Genomic DNA, 21677 nt, shown 5'->3' with positions numbered 1-21677 from the left:
ATTTTATATTAAGGTATTATACACCTTAATAAATTCAGTTCATTCCTTGAGGTCTGATTTCCATTTCACTAGCTTTTAAATGTAATGTATAGATGTGTAGATTAAAGGAAAATTGTTACTTACCTTTATACAGATATGCACATCCCTGGATAAAGCCACGACAACCAAAGTGAAATCATTCATTATTTATATTGCTGGTTGCTTGCAGAGAATTGGACAATGGGGTGTAATTGAAAACAAGGTGATATTATAATTGGATTTCTATTTCATTTTACTGACCTAAGAGTTATGAGTAAAAGACTGCTTCATATCTGAATGACCTAATGCCACAATTGCTTTAAAATTAATAGAGGCCCCTAGGCAAATATTTGTAGGCATCCCTCTCCCTTTTTCCATTTGTTCAAGGGTAGAGTAACAACAGAGTATTTAACGCTGCAGATGCACCACAGCAGTCACAAGAATGAGCTTCCTGCTGCAGCTGGGTATCTCTGTGTGTCTGCTCACTGCGGCGGAAATTGGCTGCTACAAGCTGACACACAGAGCTACCCAACTGCAGTGGCTGCCGTAGGCGCATCCATGCCATGAAATATGCTGCGGTTGTGCTATGTGTGACCCTACCCTAGGAAAAGAAGAAATGTAATACATGTTTCCATCAGAGACAAACAATGTCTGGCCAATGATAAGCCTTTGGCACTGGTTGAAGGCCACAACTAATAATTTAACAAAATAAAACTAGATTATTTTAAAAATACTGCATTATAATGTACATTTATAAACCTTTTGTTACATAATCTTGTGATCTTGCAATGTCCTGATATACTCTGTTAACATGACCCATTGTATTGCAGCATAGAATATCAGGATGATGAACTGTATTTTTTTTAAATCCCTGTCATTTCAAAACATTAAAAAACTGCCTGGTTTTGTTAGATTAACTCTTTAGAGTAGTGTCAAAGGGATTTGAGTGCTCTCACTGCAGTTATTAGTGCTCTCACTGGTGCTCAGCTATTTCTCATTCTCTCCATTTCTGGGCGTGGGACCATGGCTGAGCTGTTTTCCAGTAGTACAAAGTTACTTCCTCCATTTGTTGCCTGTCCAATCACAGCACAGTACATACTCCACTTTGCTATACCATGATACAGTGCTGGTGAAACTGCATTAAACAAGCTGTGTATTGAGCTGGAAAATAATTTACACAGCACACTAACATCGATGGCATGTTGGGGCAGGGAAGGGGGCTACTAATGTCCTAAGTTTAGGTGCTATGCGAGTGCCTTATACACTGAAGCATTGATGTTGAAGACAAGACTGTAGACTAAAGGGAAAAGGAGATTAGATACAGGAGGCAGCACTGTGTACATACAGCAAAAATGCTGCTACTGAGAAGAGAGGGGGCCATGATTTACCTTTAGGAGACGGTGAAGATCCTCTTAAGAAGGGACACAGACTGCAGGTACACAGTCTTTCTATCTTCCCCAGGTCCTGCATATACAGTGGGGAGAACAAGTATTTGATACACTGCCAATTTTGCAGGTTTTCTTACTTACAAAGCATGTAGAGGTCTGAAATGTACTGTGGGATACAGAATCCTAAACAAAAATCCATAAAATGACATTGTATGATTAAAAAATAATAATAATTAGCATTTTATTGCATGACATAAGTATTTGATCACCTACCAACCAGTAGAAGTATTCTGGCTCTCACAGACCTGTTATTTTTTCTTTATGAAGCCCTCCTGTTCTCTACCTGTATTAACTGCACCTATTTGAACTTGTTACCTGTATAAAAGACACCTGTCCACACACTCAAGCAAACAAACAGCCTCCAACCTCTCCACAATGGCCAAGACAAGAGAGCTGTGTAAGGACATCAGGGATAAAATTGTAGACCTGCACAAGGCTGGGATGGGCTACAGGACAATAGGCAAGCAGCTTGGTGAGAAGGCAACATGTTGTTGCAATTATTAGAAAATGGAAGAAGTCCAACATGATGGTCGAACTTCCCCGGTCTGGGGCTTCATGCAAGATGCCACCTCGTGGGGAATCAATGTTTATGAGGAAGGTCAGGGATCAGCCCAGAACTACACAGCAGGACCTGTTCAATGACCTGAAGAGAGCGGGGACCACAGCCTCCAATAAAACCATTAGTAACACACTATGCTGTCATGGATTAAAGGGGTTATCCAGTATAAGGTGATTTTAGTACGTACCTGGCAGACAGTAATGGACATGCTTAGGAAGGATCTGCACTTGTCTTGGGCTAAATGGCTATGCTGTGAGATTACCATAACACTGTGGCTAGCTTTCTGTGAACTTGTATTTCCTGTTTTCAGTTTTCTTCTTTGCCTACAAATCCCATGATACCATTTTCCTCCCTCCCACACATCAGCCACCCCACACATTGAAACATAAATGAGCTGCCGACCTGTGGGTTTCAATCGGAGTTCCTCCAGCTGTTGCAATACGTGCAGATTGCTCTCTCCACCCATTGAAGCAGACAGGCTCCCTGTCATCAGCTGACTAGTGAGTCAGGTCTCGACCGCATTGCAAGCTGGGAAAAATCCGAGACAGCAGTCATATTGTATGCTGGTAAAAATAAATATTGGGATGAAAATCACATAAGAATTGTGAGAAAACCGTCACACACAGGTACAGATACTATATTATGAACTACACTAACTTCACAGCCCCTGAAGCATAGTCAAATAAAAAAAAAAATCCTGGAATACTCCTTTAAAATCCTGCAGTGGACTCAAGGTCCTCTTGCTCAAGTCAATACATGTCCAGGCCTTCTGAAGTTTGCCAATGGCCATCTTGATGATCCAGAGAAAAAATGGGAGAAGTTCATGTGGTCTGATGAGACAAAAATAGATCTTTTTGGTCTGAACTCCACTTGCTGTGTTTGAAGGAAGAAGAAGGGTGAGTACAACCCCAAGAACACCATCCCAACCGTGAAGCATGTAGAAGGAAATATCATTCTTTTGGGCTGCTTTTCTGCAAAGGAGACAGGATGACTTCACCGCTTGAGGGGAGGATGAATGGGGCCATGTTTCGTGAGATCTTGGCCAACAACCTCCTTCCCTCAGTAAGAGCATTGAAGATGGGTTGTGGCTGGGTCCTCCAGCATGACAATGACCCAAAACACACAGCCAGCGCAACTAAGGAGTGGTTCTGTAAGAAGCATCTCAAGGTCCTGGAGGGGCTTAGCCAGTCTCCAGACCTGAACCCAATAGAAAAACTTTGGAGGGATCTGTAAGTCTGTATTGCCCTGAGACAGCCACGAAACCTGAAAGATCTGCAGGTCTTATGGAGGAGCAGGCCAAAATGCCTGTTGCAGTGTGTGCAAACCTGGTGAAGAACTACCGGAAATGTTTGATCGCTGTAATTGCAAACAAAGATTTCTGTACCAAAGTGTTTTTTAAACCCGTCAAAATGGGCGTGGTTATCACAAAAAGGGTCTTGCGCTTCTTCTGGCTCCGGCGCTGTTGCTGTGCGCTGTCACTGTGCGCACTGACGGTGATGTCACGTTGGGGACGTTACTCATCATTGCGCATCGCAGCGCACAGCAACAGCGCCGGAGCCAGAAAAAGCGTGGACCTCGGGAACAGGTAATTATAACACCGGGGATGGGGGAGGCGCTGTGGTAGTTGGACTGAGGAGAACTGTGTATAGAAGCGAAGTGGGGACCAGATAACGTTATATGTCTGGTCCCCACTTTGCTTCTATACACATATGCCTCTGAAGTGCTATCATTGACAAGCAGAGCATTAGCAGAACATCGGTCAGCGGCTTCCCGGAGAGATACTCTGCTAATAGAATGCTTGTCAATGATAGCGCTACCGGGAGCTTATGATTGCGCTGTGCTGGGGGCATATATAACATGCGCTGCTGGGGGCATATAATAGCACTGTGCGGGGGGGGGGGGCATATATAACATGTGCTGCTGGGGGCATATGATAGCGCTGTGTGGGGGGCATATATAACATGCGCTGCTGGGGGCATATGACAGCACTGTGCGGGGGCATATATAACATGCGCTGCTGGGGGCATATAATAGCACTGTGTCGGGGGGGGCATATATAACATGCGCTGCTGGGGGCATATGATAGCGCTGTGTGGGGGGCATATATAGCATGCGCTGCTGGGGGCATATGACAGCACTGTGCGGGGGCATATATAACATGCGCTGCTGGGGGCATATGATAGCGCTGTGCGGGGGACATATATAACATGTGCTGCTGGGGGCATATGATAGCACTGTGCGGGGGCATATATAACATGCGCTGCTGGGGGCATATGATAGCGCTGTGTGGGGGGCATATATAACATGCGCTGCTGGGGGCATATGACAGCACTGTGCGGGGGCATATATAACATGCGCTGCTGGGGGCATATGATAGCGCTGTGCGGGGGACATATATAACATGTGCTGCTGGGGGCATATGATAGCACTGTGCGGGGGCATATATAACATGCGCTGCTGGGGGCATATGATAGCGCTGTGTGGGGGGCATATATAACATGCGCTGCTGGGGGCATATGACAGCACTGTACGGGGGCATATATAACATGCGCTGCTGGGGGCATATGATAGCGCTGTGCGGGGGACATATATAACATGTGCTGCTGGGGGCATATATAACATGCGCTGCTGGGGACATATGATAGCGCTGTGCGGGGGACATATATAACATGCGCTGTGCGGGGGACATATATAACATGCGCTGCTGGGGGCATATGATAGCGCTGTGCGGGGGACATATATAACATGTGCTGCTGGGGGCATATGATAGCACTGTGCGGGGGCATATATAACATGCGCTGCTGGGGGCATATGATAGCACTGTGCGGGGGACATATATAACATGTGCTGCTGGGGGAATATGATAGCACTGTGCGGGGGCATATATAACATGCGCTGCTGGGGGCATATGATAGCACTGTGCGGGGGACATATATAACATGTGCTGCTGGGGGCATATGATAGCACTGTGCGGGGGCATATATAACATGCACTGCTGGGGGCATATGATAGCGCTGTGCGGGGGACATATATAACATGCGCTGTTGGGGGCATATATGCAATTTACCGTGTGACACAATTTCCAACCCGTGGGACAGAATTTATTTTCCCATGTGACACATTAGTAAATCAGGGAGAAAAATACACGGAGTAAATGAAGAAACACTCAGAGATAAACCCGACACTCTTAGTAAATGAGGGCCAATGTGATTTTCTGGATTTTTGTTTTAGATTCTGCCTCTCACAGTTGGAAAATTATAAAAAAAAAAAAAATGGAAGAAGTCCAGCATGTCAGGTTGAGACCCTCAGTGACCTGGGGGCTCCCCTGCAGGGTCTCCCACTGTTGTTTCCAGAATGTTGTGTATACTGCTTTAAAGCGTACCCGTCAGATCCAACAACATTTTTCACTCAGTGCCTAATCCTGACCATGTACATCTAATTTTTATGTGTCTAACACCTTTATTATTTTTTTTTATTACGCTTTTAATTTAGCTCACTAGTCTGAATTCCTCTCAAAGGGAGGGGGCGTGGCCTCACTGTGCAGGTCTCCTCCCCCTCCCTCAGTATGCTGTCTGTTCACATCTTCCCTAGCATTAGCAAAACTACAACTCCCAGCTTGTCCTCACTGACAGTAGCGGGACACAAGCTGACAGTGGGAGGATTTTTCCTCCAGCTGTGAGCCCTACGCTCACAGCTGTCAATCAAGGAAGTGTGTCCATGACATAGGTGATGACGCATGGACACAGCAGGACTAGTATGTGTCCAAGCAGGCGGGGGGGGGGGGGGGCAGTTGTTTGACTGGCTTTCTCGATGTGAAATACTGAACATTTTCTAATGAAAGTAATAGCAAAACCTATTTGTTTTGCATGCTTTACAACATATCAAAAGTTTTTTTATCTGACAGTGCCCATTTAATGTATAGACAGGATCCTAATGTATAGATAGAGGTTGTCTCAAGGACCTGTAAGTCTGTCACGTTATGTTATGCAGTCACACGATTTGTTGTCACATGTTCTTCCAGAGAGCACCAGCTTAACCTATGACCTGCAGCTTGACCAATGGGCCTTAGTCCAGCCCCCACTATATAAAGGGGTGGCCATTACAATTCACGCTCTCTTCTCTTACCACCTGCTACTGAGCACAGCAAACACCAGAGGTCTCAGTACTAGTGATCAGCATTTGGAAGGCCACAAAGCTACAGTCATTAAAGTAAGTCAAAAGTCTATGTCTGCTGTCACTACAAATAGTCAAGTCCTGCATACAGTCAAGCCTCAAAATAATTGTCTCAAGTCTATTACAAGTATAATTGGTCCCAGGAAACTGCGAGGTCCTTCTGGGTTCCTGGCCACTTACCTGGGAATCTGGCCTGGCTGTGAAGATAATGCTATCTGTCTTAAACTCAGTAAAGCCTCTGTTAAACCATAACTGGTTGTGGACTCTCATTTCACTACTAGCCATTGGAATAGCGGAGAAACCGTTTGTGTGGTTCCGGTACCAAAAACCACTCTGGCGTCACAAACACTAGGGGTTAACAACATCTTGCCCCAAGGGTTAATACCATCTGATCCCACCACCTACACTGCTACACTAGTGGTCCCACCATATACCGGTGGTCCACCACAGTAGGTTTATTTCAGGAAGTCTTTTCAATGTATACTTCACACAAAATACTTATACCAACAAAACTTACTTTAACTGTAGGCTTCTGGTCCATGCACAGCACTCTCTCCCTAGGCCCCACCATGCTGCTTCCTCTTGTGAAGTCTCCCGTCTGACCCATATGGGCACTCTTAATCTGTCCTCCACCTATCCATGTCTAGCACTATCTATTTTAAATAATTTATGAATTTCTAATATTTAACTATTGTCATCCACTACTATCTACTTTAGGGTGGTATTAAAGAAGCCAAAGAAAAAAGAACTGCACATAGCAAAAGATATTCTGTTTATTCAACATTATAAATTGTTCTTTATGACAATTAAATCATATACAACATACAAAGAAAGTTAATAGATACACATAAATTATGAACACTTCAGCAATATTACTGTCTGTAGAGTTTCCATTATTAATCTCAGATACATTGCACTCACTACAGCCGCAGATTTAGGTCACTCTATTGTTCAGTAGCAGTTGTAGGCATATTTGTTTTTCCTTAGCAGTTACTTATTACTAAGCTTTAAAATGCTCTATCAGCATAAGGCATAATCCATCAGTAAATAGCCTAGGCACATCAATTCCTGCTCAAAACCCTTTAAAGAGGAAATGCAATCTGTGTCGATTTGTGGTAGCCTATTATATTGTGCAATGTGACATTTCACCTTCCATGGTTGGAGAACATCTCCTTGGAAGTATTTCCATTTGAGGACTTTAAGCTTATGAGTCAGATGGCTGCGTTTAGCTGTATAGATTTCTAATTCATTCATCATTGCATTAATATGTAATATCATCCTTTATGTCTACAATAATCGAAATTGGACATGGCACAAATCTTATATATCCACTGTTGACTTCACCTCTATAGTCATATCATATGCAATGCTACCAAAGGCTGATTGTCCAAATCATTTGGATGGGTTCACATGCAGCAGATTGTTCCATCTGTCACCTAAACATGCCACCCTTGCAGGTTGTAATTATTGCGATGATACAAAATTTACATAATTTTTTTTTAATGTTTTAATACTTCTCCACAATCCAATCAAAACACTTAAATCGTGTTGTTTTCATGTTTCCATATGCCAATAGGTAGAACATTTTTCTATGAGAACTTGTTTTTTTATTTTCATGAGAAAGAAATTGGATGAACAGAAAATTCAGCCGTGTGGGATAAATAACTTAATAATTTTATAGTTCGAGTTTTTACAAATGGAAATCTTTTACACTTTACACTTTTTAAACAGTTTTAGTGGTTAGTTGTTTAGTGTTTTTTATGGTTTGAGCTTTTTTTCTACCATTTTCCCCCTCCATATTCTTTGTTTATCTTCTTTTAACACCATTTATTGCCACTATGGGACATGTAATAACTTTGTTTTGTTAAATGGGCACTGTTGTTTGCAAAAACTTTTTATGAAATGTAGATAATAACATTATATGTATATTTGTATTATACTTTGTTAAAAAAAAAAAATTGTATATTTTGGGTAAATGAAAATGCTGTCTTGTCCCTGCAGCTATTGCCTGTGTGTCTCTTTTCAGAGACTGAATAGAGAAAGAGTGGGCGGGGCAAGCAGAGCCCTATTACAGTGGCAATCATTAAATGCAAAGCTGTGGTAATGTAATAGCACAGTACAGGATAGGAAGGGGTTAAAAAGCAGATTATAGTATATGCCAGCTCTCTAGTCTTATCCAGAATTAGCCCATCAAAGTACCAGAAGTTTTATTGATGGGCCCAGGCTTTGACACAAAAATCGACCTTAAGGGTTCAGCAGTAGACTACTCTATATGGGTCTACCTTTGGTTTGGTTAATTTATAAATAATATATTTGACCATATTAATGATATGTCCTGTATGTGCAATGACAAAAATAATGCCATCACAACTGGCCATGTTCTATATAGAATAATTTCCCCTGGTGGGCCTAGGACTCCCATTCTGACGCTGGTGTCACTCATACATTTGTCACCTACGATATGCAGTGGATGGTTATTGAGGCTAACCAACATGTATAGAGCCTTACTTTAAAACCATCACTACTGTCAGAACCTGTAGGGTTAATCTGCCCTGAGAGTTTTGTTTATCTTGGTTGATGGGACTATGCCTCTGTGCTTCTGGGTGTTGTTCAGTTTTCAGCCTATTAGATTCCACCTGATAGTTGCACAGGCATATTTAAGAAAGCCTTTTGCATTCATGCTTCGCCTGTGAAAGTTTTTGCAATTGAAACTAGCAACCTCTGTACATTATTGTCTATCTGGTTCTGTTACTTTTTGGCTTGGCTTTTGACTACTCTTTGGCTTTCTGTTATTGTTCTCTGTTCCCTCCTGGCTTTGACTCAGCTTGTTGACTTCGAATTCAGTGTGTGTGTTTAGGTTTTATCCTCTTAGTTTTGTGTGCCTCAAGCTGTTCCCGACCTTTGTCAGTTTTTGTATCTTATTGTTTTGACCTATGACTGCCTGTCACTTATCAGAGGAAGGGACTGGCACTGTATTTTTGGAACCACTCTTTAGGTACAGGTACGCAAGTAGGCAGGGACAGAGGGAGTGGGCAAGTTCAGGGATGCACTTTATCCCTGCCCAACGTGACAACTAAACTGCAAACTTATTATGTCAATTTATTTTGAACAAGTTTATATTTTAACATTACCTTGATAGTTTATGTATTTCAGAAAAATGTCAGTATTTATGCATATGTTATGCCATGCAATACTTATTTATATAATTTCCACAGTGTATTAAAGAGAATTTAATATCTGTCCACAAAGTTGCCATTACAGCACTTTTTCTCATTTCCTTACATTGCTGTATAGAAAGCTTACTAAACACACTGCAGACATACACATAATATGTCCCCATGATGATATACTTGTAGCATTTATGTGGGAAGCAGTGCTGACTTCATTATAAAATGTAGCACAGAAAAAAAGACTTGGAAATGTTTCAACTCTCAAGTTGTGGCAAGCTACGTTTTTATTATGAGGATCAATGCATCCTCTTCCTGTATTGTTTTGGTGCTTTTCCAATACTGTTTAAAAAAAATTGTAAATAAATAAAATAAATTAAAACCTTGAAAAAGTGCTAAAATAGCAACTCATTAAATGCACACATTAAATGTACCCAGAGGCAAAAACCATTTTACCATGATGTACTTCTTCCATGGTCTATCGGCAAGTCACATTCAGTCTAACTCTCTTTCATGCATAAACAAGTCATTATTAAGAGCTTGTTAATAAATGTCTTCACATTTCAGATCTCACATTGCTTTCTATATTACATTTCATTATTTTTAGCACTAATATCTTTCTTCTGTTACTTTTTAAAGTAGATAATATATCTACATCCGCGCCACCTACAGTTATTTTAATATGTAATATCTATTGCATTGAAAGGGATGCAACATTTTTAAGCTTCAGATACTCGCAGTATGAGAAGATAACTTTTGGTACATTCTTATACTAAACTTTATGCTAAACCCTATATGCTGTGTTTGCAGTGTCTCGGCTCGAATATGAGAATTTAGCCTTGCTTATGACTTATCTTGGTCTATCTCTGTGTGATCTAGTTTCATTCTAGCTTAACTTATTATTTATGATCCCAACACCTTAGTTTTATAGCTAGATGTGGGAAGTAGTTAAGTCGTTGAGCCATGGGAGCTATAATTTGGTCACAGAGTTATGAAGCTTCATAGAAATGATTAGCCCCTGCCATTTCCTCCCACCCTCCAATGGTGGCTCCACCTGTTTTCTTTTATATTTAATTTAATGAGGGGTCTGATTTATAACCACTGGGGTACATATAAAACAACTAACATATTGGCCCTGATTTACTTTTGTAAACCCGACCTGTTTTGCCGGGTTGTGCGCCAGAATGTGCGCCACAATTTCTGTCTGTGCCAGAAATTGCGCCAGAATTTGTGCAAAAAAAAAAATGAAACCCGACCTACTCTTCATTTTACTGAGAAAACCTCAAAAAAGGGGTGTGGCAGTCTGAAAAAAAGGGGGAATGTCACCGACATTTTTCCAACATATTTACTAAGGTTTCCACTGAAAATGTGGTGGATTTGAGCTGAGGAAAACCCTACAGATCAGAGCAGATGTAAAATAAGCAAAACATTGGGAAAAGTGAAAAATGTAGGGAAACATTACCATGGAAAAAAACTATTTTTATATGTTGTACCATGGAAAGAAAACTATTTTATATGTTATACATCTTGGGAAAACATTAACTTTTCTAATATACTTCATAGCATTGTTTTTTCTGCTTTTTATAGAAATCATTGCTTATAAAAAAAAAAAAAACACTAAAACATAATTCTGTCTGGCTGCAGCTTCATCTTTGTCTAAGCTAAAGCACAGGCAGGGACAAAGCCCAATAAGTGAGGACAGGACTAGCACTCTGTTTTCACTCCTGTCCTATCAGACTGTAGCATGAAAACAGAGAGGAGGGGGTTAAAGAGTGGTCTGCAGTGATTGGATAAAGAGACAAAGCACAGCAGACTCTGGGAGGAAGTGAATACATGGTGAGTGCACGGGCTCAGTGATTGCCTTGGGAATGTCCCTTCCTGAGTAGTGGATGTCAGAATGAGAAAGCATTCAAGATGACCATTTTTCAAACATATACATGTTTGTTCTTCTACTCAAGAATAAGTAGAAGACAAAACCCTAGATGACTTCAATAGGGCCATTGAAGTTAATGGGGTCAGTATTTGTATGAGCTGGTATCCCATTTTATCAGATTGCTAACGGATATGTTCCATGGAGGGCACAATTGGGATATGAACGTGGCCTTAGAAACCACTCTACACTGAGATGTATATATTTCTATGATTACAACAAAACTACCCTGAATAAGTGATTTGTAGTCTGCATTGTCTGAGTTGTGTTTGAGATATTACAATTGACAGAATTAGTTATATGGCTTCTCTTGGGCAACTAAATAATGAGAATCCTATATCAAGCTTTCTATCAAAAAATGGCACAAGTAGATTCAAATGTTGTCATATTTATCAATATAAATATCTACAGCCCTGCTATTAGCCTTACTGTGTATACATATTGCACAAGACTAAATATAAAATGTAAAAGAGAGGGTTTTGGCAGTAGCCAAGCACAGTAGGTAAGCCTTTGTGTGCCATATAGCCTTATTGCAGTTCTGCACAAGGTAAAGTGGCACCCACTTTTACACCCAGTTGAACAACCCCCATTATGTTGTTGGATATTTAACATCAGTAAAGAGTTAAGATGCTGTCAGCCGTTCAAGTCAAGAGAAAACTAACTGCTCTCAGAAAGAGGTAGACAGGGCGTCAGTAGACAGCACTCCAGGTATCAGATTAAATGACTCCCGTTCTTTTTCTTGCATGACTGCTGATATATTAGGAATGATATTCTGTGCCAATGTGCCAGTCTTGCCCTCAAGCCAATATGTTGTCATATCTCCTTTACCCTGTGTGGAAAAAATGTACATGATACATCTTCAGAACAAATCATTGGCTTTTGACATTCAACATAAGAAATATCTATTCCACACAACAAGCTGATAGTTCCTATGTTCTCTAACTCACTTGTTTGGCTCTACAGACAGGGATAATATCATTAGAAGGAGGGTGCGCTCAGAACATGTACAGGGGAGAACTGACAGGTCAGAGAGGGGGCACGCCAGGAGAATCATTAGGTATTTAAAGGGAACCAATCATCAGATTTTACCCTATATAACGCTTGGCAAAGCGTTATATAGGGTAAAATCTTTATTTTCACCATTCCCGGGGGATGCTCCTGCCCCCAGGGATGGTGAAGATATGAAGTTATAAACTAGTCACTACAGCCGCCGGCGTACGTAGTCACCTGGGCGGGGAGCTCTTCTCACCTACTCCCGTTCTTCGGCTGGCAGCGACGCCCCCTCCGCTTGATTGATGGGCCGCGTCATTGTTCCGCTCACTGAACAGACAGAGCAGAGTGATGACGCTGCCCATCAATCAAGCGGAGGGGGTGTCGCTCCCGGCCGAAGAACGGGAGTAGGTGAGAAGGGCTCCCCGCCCAGGTGACTACTTACGGCGGCGGCGGTGACTAGTTTATAACTTCATATCTTCACCATCCCTGGGGGCAGGAACGTCCCCCGGGAATGGTGAAAATAAAGATTTTACCCTATATAACGCTTTGCCAAGCGTTATATAGGGTAAAATTTGATGATTGGTTCCCTTTAAGGGGTACTACCCTGGAAAAGATTTTTTTAAAATCAACTGGAGCCAGAAAGCTAAACAGATTTGTAAATGACTTCTATTTAAAAAGCTTAACCCTTCCAAAACTTATCAGCTGCTATATGCTCCACAGGAATTTCTTTTCCTTTTGAGTTTCCTTTATGTCAGACCACAGTGCTCTCTGCTGACACCTCTGTCCATTTTAGGAACTGTCCGGAGCAGGAGAGGTTTGCTATGGGGATTTTTTCCTACTCTGTACAGTTCCTGACATGGACAGAGGTGTCAGCAGAGAGCACTGTGGTCGTGATAGAAAGGTAATTGAAAAAGAAAAGAGCGTCCTCTGGAACATACATCAGCTGATAAGTACTGGAAGGGTTAAGATTTTTAAATAGAAGTAATTTACTAATCTGTTTAACTTTCTGGAACCAGCTGATTAAAAAAAAAATAATGTTTTCTAGTGGAGTACCCCTTTAAGCTCCTAATCAAAACTCCCTGCATCAAATCTTGTACTTGTCATCGCACATCTGACTGTGCACTGCTAAGGCAGTAGCTAGTGGCTGGGCCACAGAGTCAGGAAAGCCAGGACACCTGACACCTGTACAATTCTCCAGTTATCTTCCGCAATGTCTTGGCGCTTCCTCTGCCTGTCGGGTCTAAGAGGAAGGGGGAACACAGCACAGTAACCTCCAGGGATCAAACTGCCGATCTGGATACTGGAGATACAGAAACAGTAATACAGTTGTTTCTCAGGGAAATGCTCATGCTGATTGGCTGGACCTTCCAACATGCTACAGATTGAAAGTGTCTGTGACATTGTAACTATATTGTATAAGTATTGTATAAGTTGGGGGATCACTGTATTGAGAGGGCCCAAAAAATTGTAATACTTTACTGATATTTTTTTTTATTAGTTTTTTTAAATGCCCCAGAACAACCTTTTGAAAACACAACTAGTACTGACTGTAAATGATATAATTGCTAATATGATAAAACATAGTGTAGGCTCAAAAGCCCACATAAGAATGGTAATGATGGGGAAGGGGGATACCCCTTTATTTATTTTTTATACAAATACCTTTATTGATAATGTCCCACGGCATACTAGTTTATATCCTCCAATCTGTTGTAATAAATCATGGGCACTGGAGCTGCACTGGATTTTGAGAGCTAGGAAAATAATAGATACAGTGAAACTTTCTTTCAGATGAACACTTAAAAATGCTTAAAATAAAAAATATATTATGGGGTTGGTTCTCCTAAAGGAAAACGTATATCCACTGCTCAAAAACATAAGTATACTATCAAATCAGTCAAGGGGAATATTAAAGGGATTCATTCAGATGGAATTCATGTTTCAATCTGCTGATGGTGTTAGCAATTCAGACAATGAGCCACATAGTAGCTTTCATCTATCTATATGTGCTTCCATAACATAGACAAATGTTTGTATCCTAGTGTCTGTTTGATTGACAGTCAGGGCTCAACCTGGGAAACAGCTCTTCCTCCAGCTGCCTGTCAATCAAGGAGAGGGAGCAAGGAGGAATTCCAGCTCTCAGCACTTCAGGGGCTTGGGAATGCCTCTTTAACGCGTAGCACCAGAAAATAAAAATCCCTTAAAAGGCTAATCTGCCCCTAGACATGTTATGCCCTATTCAAGGGATGAGGGATAACATGTCTGATCGCAGGGAGACCAGCCGCTGGGACCCCCTGTGATCTCTGGGCAGGCACTACCGAGTTCAGGAACATGGAAGCCTGGGGCTTCCCTGTTTGTCACATCATGCCACGTCATTCCCCCTACATTCAAATAACTGGAAGAGGACATGATGGCTTATACACAGCCATCATGTCTCCTTCCATAGACATAAATGGAGGGGGTGTAGCAGCTGTGGTCGTCCGGCACAATTCGCTCTGTGTACCGGATGAATGGGGTGCCACGGTGAAGATCGTGGGGGTCCCCAGCGGCCAAACCACTGTAATCAGACATGCTCTCCCCTATGCTTTAGGTAGGAGTAACATGTCTAGGGGCAGAGTACCAGTTCAGGACAGAAGGCGTAGAGGTACGTCCCCGAACCCGAGTCCTTAAGGACTCAGGATGCACATGTTAGTCCTAAGTCCTGTTACCGAGGTTTAAAGCATTCTCACAAGCAGAGAACTCTTCAAACCCCGTGGTTCCTGACTGGTATCAGCAGTATGATGCCCGGCATTAACCCTTTAGATGCCACGCTCAAAGTTGATTGCAGTGTCTGAAATGAAACTAAAAGTTTCCCAGCAGCTCAAGGTAGGGTTCTTACCCCCCCCCCCTCTCGCTGTCAGATTGGTGCTCTATTGCTCCAAGCCTTCAAGCAGAAGCAGAAGAGCATCAATAACACTGATCAAAGCTATGCAAAAGATTGCATGTTATGGGGGCAAAAAAAAAGTAAAAAGTGTAAAAGATTAATAAATGTGAATAAGCCCCTCCCCTAATAAACGTGTAAATCTCCCCCCATTTTCCATTTTTTTAAATGAAATAATGTAATAAAAAATAAAAATAATGTGGTACCGCCACATGCGTATATGTCCGAACTATTAAAATATAAGGTTAGCTAAACCGTACGGAGCCGTTCACGTAAAAAAAAAATACCAAAGTTCATAATAGTGCATTTTTGGTCATTTCATATACCATAAAAATATTAATAAAAAGCGATCAAAAAGTCAATTAAAAAAAAAATTATCAGCCCTCATATAGCCCCGTATGCAGAAAAAGAAAAAAGTTATAGGGGGTCAGAATATGACAATTTTAAATATAATAATTTTGGTGCATGTAGTTCTAATTTTTTTAAGTAGTAAAATAATTGCACTGTGTGGAAACGGAAGCCCTAAAAAGTTGCAAAATGGCATTTTTTGTAAATTTCTCCCCACAAATATGTTTGTTTTTTTGTTCCCCGCAGATTATGTTATAAAATGAGTGATGGGTCTGTAGGTGCAAAATTGAACGCGTTATGATTTTTAGAAGGGGTCCTTAAGGTGAAAATGGATAATATTCTGTCCAATTAGCAAGCATATGGCTGTGTTCACACCTTGCATTGCAGCTTCATTGCAGTACTCTTGCTGTACTGCAATATTTTTAGTACTACTACTACTGGTAACATATGGTGATCCAGTTCCTCCAGGAGAGCACATCCATGCTTCTGTTACAAGCAGGTTTCTTATGTGTCTCTTAAAGGGGTCCTCCGGTGGAAAACATTTTTTTAAATCAACTGGTGCCAGAAAGTTAAACAGATTTGTAAATTACTTCTATTAAAAAATGTTTACTCTTCCAGTAGTTTTTAGCAGCTGTATGCTACAGAGGAAATTCTATACTTTTTGAATTTCTTTTTTGTCTTGTCCACAGCACTCTCCGCTGACACCTGCTGCCTGTGACAGGAACTGTCCAGAGCAGCATAGGTGTGCAATGGGGATTTTCTCCTGCTCTGGACAATTCCTGATATGGGCATCAGGTGTCAGCAGAGAGCACTGTGGACAAGACAAAAAAGAAATTCAAAAAGTATAGAATTTCCTCTGTAACATACAGCTGCTAAAAAGTATTGAAAGGGTAAAGATTTTTTAATAGAAGTCGTTTTCAAATCTGTTTAACTTTCTGGGTTGATTAAAAAAAATAATAATAATAATACGTTTTCCACCGGAGTACCACCTTTAAGTTTGGAGCAGATACCAAAACAGGTGCTGTTACATAAGCAGTACTGGACAAGGATGTAGAAGAGCCTCAGTATCTGGTCCTTCCTGCAAGGAGGAACAGGATGGGCACTGCCAGAGTCCTTACATGACCTTCAATGTGCTATTGACGATAACTACAGATGGAGCAGTATTTGTTGATGCACTGTGGTGTTGTTTACTACAGGTTGAGCTGTGTTTGTTGCTGCACTGTGGTTTTGGTTTACTGCAGGTGAAGCAGTGTTAGTTTATACACTGTGGTTTTGGTTTACTACAGGATAAACAGCATTTATTGCTCCACATTGTTGTTGGCTTGTAGCTGGTATTTGACTGAAGCTGTTTGGAGTAATATGCCCGAGGCATACCAGTATTAGACACTGCATGGTGAGGCCCCAGCCATTACTGCACCATTGCTATTTTTGCTATTGCCAATGTTTTACAACAAATAGTTCTATGCTTGAAAGGGATATCTTGAATTCCCACTAATAGAGCATTTGAGGAGATAATGACGTAAAAGATGGAAAAATGTCTCCTAAGGGTGCGTTCAGACGAGCGGATTTGCAGCGTATTTTAGATTGCAGATCCGCCGCTGAAGGACCCTCTGTATTCTGCCTTTACATGTGCCTGCTCAGAGCGGCAATACGCCGCTATGAGCAGACACAGTGTGATGTGCGAGACGCCACGCGCATGCGCAGTATACTCGCACATCGAAGCAGCTCTCGGCCTAGCTCATTGAGCAGGGGGAGCGGCAGTGATGTGTGCGAGTACACCACGCATGTGCGGCGACTCGCACATCGCTTCACTGTGTCTGCATGTAGGGGCGTATTGCCGTTCCGAGCAGGCACATGTAAAGGCAGAATACAGAGGGTCCTTCAGCTGCGGATCCGCAGCAAAATACATTGTGAAAATCCACTCGTGTGAACGTACCCTTAAAGGGCCTTAACCTCTCTCCAAAATTGTGAGAAGAGAGGACATGACCAGAGAGTATGTGATAATGTCCCTTGATCTTCATATCTCCTCCAGCATTGGGAAGAGGATTTAGGGGACATAATATGGAGTTGTGCTCTAGTCGGGTACCACCTCAATCTTGTGTTCAAGACTGCATCTATATGGGAAATGCTTTGCAAAGCTTTATATATCCACCTTGATGACTGCAGCCATTCTGCTAATGTAATATTACAGCCAAGATCTCGGTCCAAGTTAATATATGTTGAAGAGTGAAATGCAGGCACAGATTCCTTTACATGATATTCAGTGACTACTTGTCTCAACAGCTAACACCATCAGCAGTTTGAAACGTGAATTCCAGCTGACTAAATCCCTTTAAAGGTGTACTCCTCTGGAATATATATATATATTTTTTTTAATCAACTGGTGCCAAAAAGTTAAACAGATTTGTAAATTACTTATATTTAAAAATCTTAATCCTGCCAGTACTTATTTGCTTCTGTATGTTGCACAGGAAGTTCTTCTCTTTTTTAATTTCCTTTCTGTCTGACCACAGTGCTCTCTGCTGACACCTCTGTCCATTTTAGGAACTGTACAGAGTAGAAGCAAATCCCCATAGCAAACCTATACTGCTCTGGACAGTTCCTAAAATGGACAGAGGTGTCAGCAGAGAGCACTATGGTCAGACAGAAAGGAAATTCAAAAAGGAAAGAATGTCCTGTGCAACATACAGCAGCTGATAAGAACGGAAAGGATTTAGATTTTTAAATAGAAGTAATTTACAAATCTGTTTAACTTTCTGGCACCAGTTAAAGAAAAAATAATGTTTTCCGGAGGAGTACCCTTTAAGATTCCCTTTAACTGATTTGATAGTATCCTTATGTTTTTGAGCAGTGGATATACGTTTTCCTTTAAGAGAAGCAATGGTAGCACAAGAACTGTTTCATTGGCTTCAGTGACCGAACAGTCATGTATAAGTCTAGGACTTCCCTGCTCTAGAGTTATAGAGCATGAGAATTTTAAAATAGTCACAGGGATTCTTTATTACTGGAACACACTCGTGTTGTATGCATTTTTTATTGCTGGTTTGTATATAATTATGAATATAACACAACACAAGTCTAGAACTATGTTTTATGTACTTTTTGATTTATGTGTTTTATGAATTATGTTTTATGTGTTTTTAGTCTGTGTGTGTACCCAATGCCCGAAAGCCTATAGCTTACAGAATTTACTGTCAGTAGTCACTTGTCACTTTTTCTCACACTACCGATAGCTTTGAAGTTATGTTTAGTCGGAGGGTGTAAGAAAATGTTGGCAGGGAATAGTAAGTGCTTTTTATCTTTACACATTGTTACAGATATTTCATCTACTACTTATACTTACACCCCCTTTACATTGAGTAAACGACCCTTTTAAATGTACTGTAAATATTTCTACATTTAGCATACTTTATTATTTAATAAAAATGTAGCCTGATATGGAGAATAAAATGTAAAAATGTCACCTTCACTGGTGGATTCCATTCTTGAAGCGGTGTTCACTGTGTCTCCAAACAAGCAGTATCTGGGCATTTTTGTTCCAACAACACCAGCAACTACAGGTCCTATAGATCATATAATAAATTCAGTTATGAAGTGGTTAGTATTACCGTATTTTTCGCCCTATAGGACGCAACGGCATATAAGACGCACCCAATATTTAAGGTGCAAAATCTAGAAAAAAAAAGATTCTGAACCCAACAGTGATCTTCAACCTGCGGACCTCCAGATGTTGCAAAACTACAACTCCCAGCATGCCTGGACAGCCAACGGCTGTCCAAGCATGCTGGGAGTTGTACTTTTGCAACATCTGGAGGTCCGCAGGTTGAAGACCACTGGTAGGAGGTAATACTCACGTGTCCCCGCCGCTCCGGACTCATGACTGCTCGTCACCGCTGCCCTGGATGTTCGCCGCGTCTCCAGTGGTGTCCCCGACGCTCCGGATGTCTTCTTCCCCGGGATCCACGCTCTCAGTCGCCGCCATCAGGTCGCTACGCACACTGCTCCTATTGGATGATGGGACAGCGTGCGCGACAACGTGAAGACGTCAAAGGAGAACACTGGCCATGCGGGGGATCCCGGCCCGGAGCAGACACCGAGGAGGCAGGTAAGGGCCCTCCCGGTGTCCTGTAAGCTGTTCGGGACGCCGCGATTTCACCGCGGCGGTCCCGAACAGCCCAACTGAGCAGCCTGGTTAGTGTCACTTTCGCTTCAGATGCGGCGGTCACCTTTGATCGCTGCGTCTGAAGGGTTAATACAGGGCATCACCGCGATCGGTGATGTCCTGTATTAGCTGCGGGTCCCGGCCGCATGGACTGACCCGATAGGTGTGTATATAAGACGCACCAACTTTCCCCCCCCCCCCAGTTTTGGGGAAGAAAAAGTGCATCTTATACGGCGAAAAATACGGTATAAGTCATGTAGTCTATAAAAAGATAATCACACAGGTCTAGAGGCACCAACTCAGTCTTGTCCACTAAAAGAGGACCAGGAGAACCTTTGAGTAAGATGTGGGTTGTTGCATATATAAACTAACTTGCAGACTAAAGGGTGCATTTACACTGAGTAATTCAAGAGGAATTAACTCGAGTAATTCCTTGTGAATTCCCCGCTCCAAATCAATTCACATCTCGCCTCTACCCATTGACTTAAGAAAGAACATGTTCATTCTCTCAGTGGAATCCGCTAGGAAAAATCAATAGAAGTCAATGGTAAAAAAAAATTCCGCCCGACAATGTTTTCGCGCAGAATTCATGGGGAATTAGCGCGGAATTCGCACGTAAATGGCTGAAAAACCCTTCTCTTCTTTCTCCCCCATTTCTGCGCACAATTCCGTAAGCATTCTGTGCGAATTCCGCATGAATTTCACATGAAAAGAAAATTCTTTTTTCCGCACGTACATTTTTCAGCGTGAATTCCTCTTGATTTGCTCAGTGTGAACGCAGCCTTGCGCTTAAAATAATTTGAAACTGGTTATCGAAATGTTTTCGAAATGTGCATAGGTCTTTTAAAAGTTTTGCAAACAAATAACATAATCTGATTCCTTACATAGTTCTGCATGTATAGTCATAGGAGCATCTTAACAAAAAGAGTAAAATATGCCTTATGTGCAGTATTCATTAGAAGATGTCATCTGTCATCATGTACAGTACCGTGATTTTAAATTTTTTCATACATTTCAAATATCAGCTATTACAGGCACATACTATATCTAAACTAGGCATACATTAGAAGGCACTATTCACAAAATCACATATTACAGTACATACATAAACATACCTGAATGAATTCCAGCACGTATTCTCAGCTGGGTATTGGGCTTATGTGGTATTCGAAAAGTCTTGCACACAGCAACTAAGTCTAATGCCATGCTTGCAATTTCACTTGCATGGTAAATACCATTCTCGTTGGGAACTCCAGAGACAACCATATCTGCAAAGAACATAGAATGTACATGTAGTACTTAAAATGGTGCTGCATACTATTAGAACCTCTACATGGTTGCTTAGACCCTAAGTTAAACTCCACTTGGCAAGATTTTTTTTTAACAAGTACACAATATAAGTAGATCAGTTACCTATACCCAGTGGCGTACCAAGGGGGGGGGCGGGGGGTGCGGCCCGCCCAGGGTGCCACTCTCAAGGGGGGTGCCAGGGGCGGACTGACCCGCCGCCGCCGCTGCTGAGGTCCGGGACCCCAGCAGACAGCGCTACATTCTCCTGTATGCGCGATACACGCACATACAGGAGAAGGCGTCCCCTCTGTGTGAGCCGCATCTGCAGCTACACAGAGGAGACGTGACCTCCGCCCCCACGCAGCACGCAGTACAGGCGCCGGTGACGTCACTCATCAGCGCCTGTACTGTGGAGGGGAGAAGACGCGGCCCTGCAGCTGAGGAGATCGCTGCGTGGGATATCAGGTGGGCATCCTTTTTTATTTTTTATTTTTTGCTCTACATTTACCTATGGGGAAGGGGGGGGGGGGTTACTCTACATATACCTAGAGGGAGGGGGGGTGTTCAGCATTTACCTATAGGGAAGGGGGGGAGAGGGAGGGGGGTGCTCTGCATTTACCTATAGGGAAGGGGGGAGAGGGAGGGGGGTGCTCTACATTTACCTATAGG

General features: G+C 42.0%; 1 protein-coding gene across 1 annotated transcript in view; it reads right to left on the bottom strand.

Moving 5' to 3' along the window:
- Positions 1-11450: 11450 nt before the first annotated feature.
- The window catches only part of LOC130361107 (atrial natriuretic peptide receptor 2-like), a 145054-nt gene continuing 134827 nt past the window's right edge, over positions 11451-21677 (bottom strand). The window contains exons 20-23 of the mRNA XM_056563713.1: positions 20834-20986; positions 19021-19119; positions 13951-14042; positions 11451-12124 (exon numbers count right to left, since the gene is read on the bottom strand). Of these exons, the coding sequence (XP_056419688.1) occupies positions 11963-12124; positions 13951-14042; positions 19021-19119; positions 20834-20986 (506 nt within the window). The 3' untranslated portion in view covers positions 11451-11962. The remainder of the gene's footprint in view (positions 12125-13950; positions 14043-19020; positions 19120-20833; positions 20987-21677) is intronic.

Source organism: Hyla sarda, chromosome 1 (assembly GCF_029499605.1).
Source record: "Hyla sarda isolate aHylSar1 chromosome 1, aHylSar1.hap1, whole genome shotgun sequence".
Classification (NCBI taxonomy): domain Eukaryota; kingdom Metazoa; phylum Chordata; class Amphibia; order Anura; family Hylidae; genus Hyla; species Hyla sarda.
This window is presented reverse-complemented; position numbering and strand designations above follow the sequence as displayed.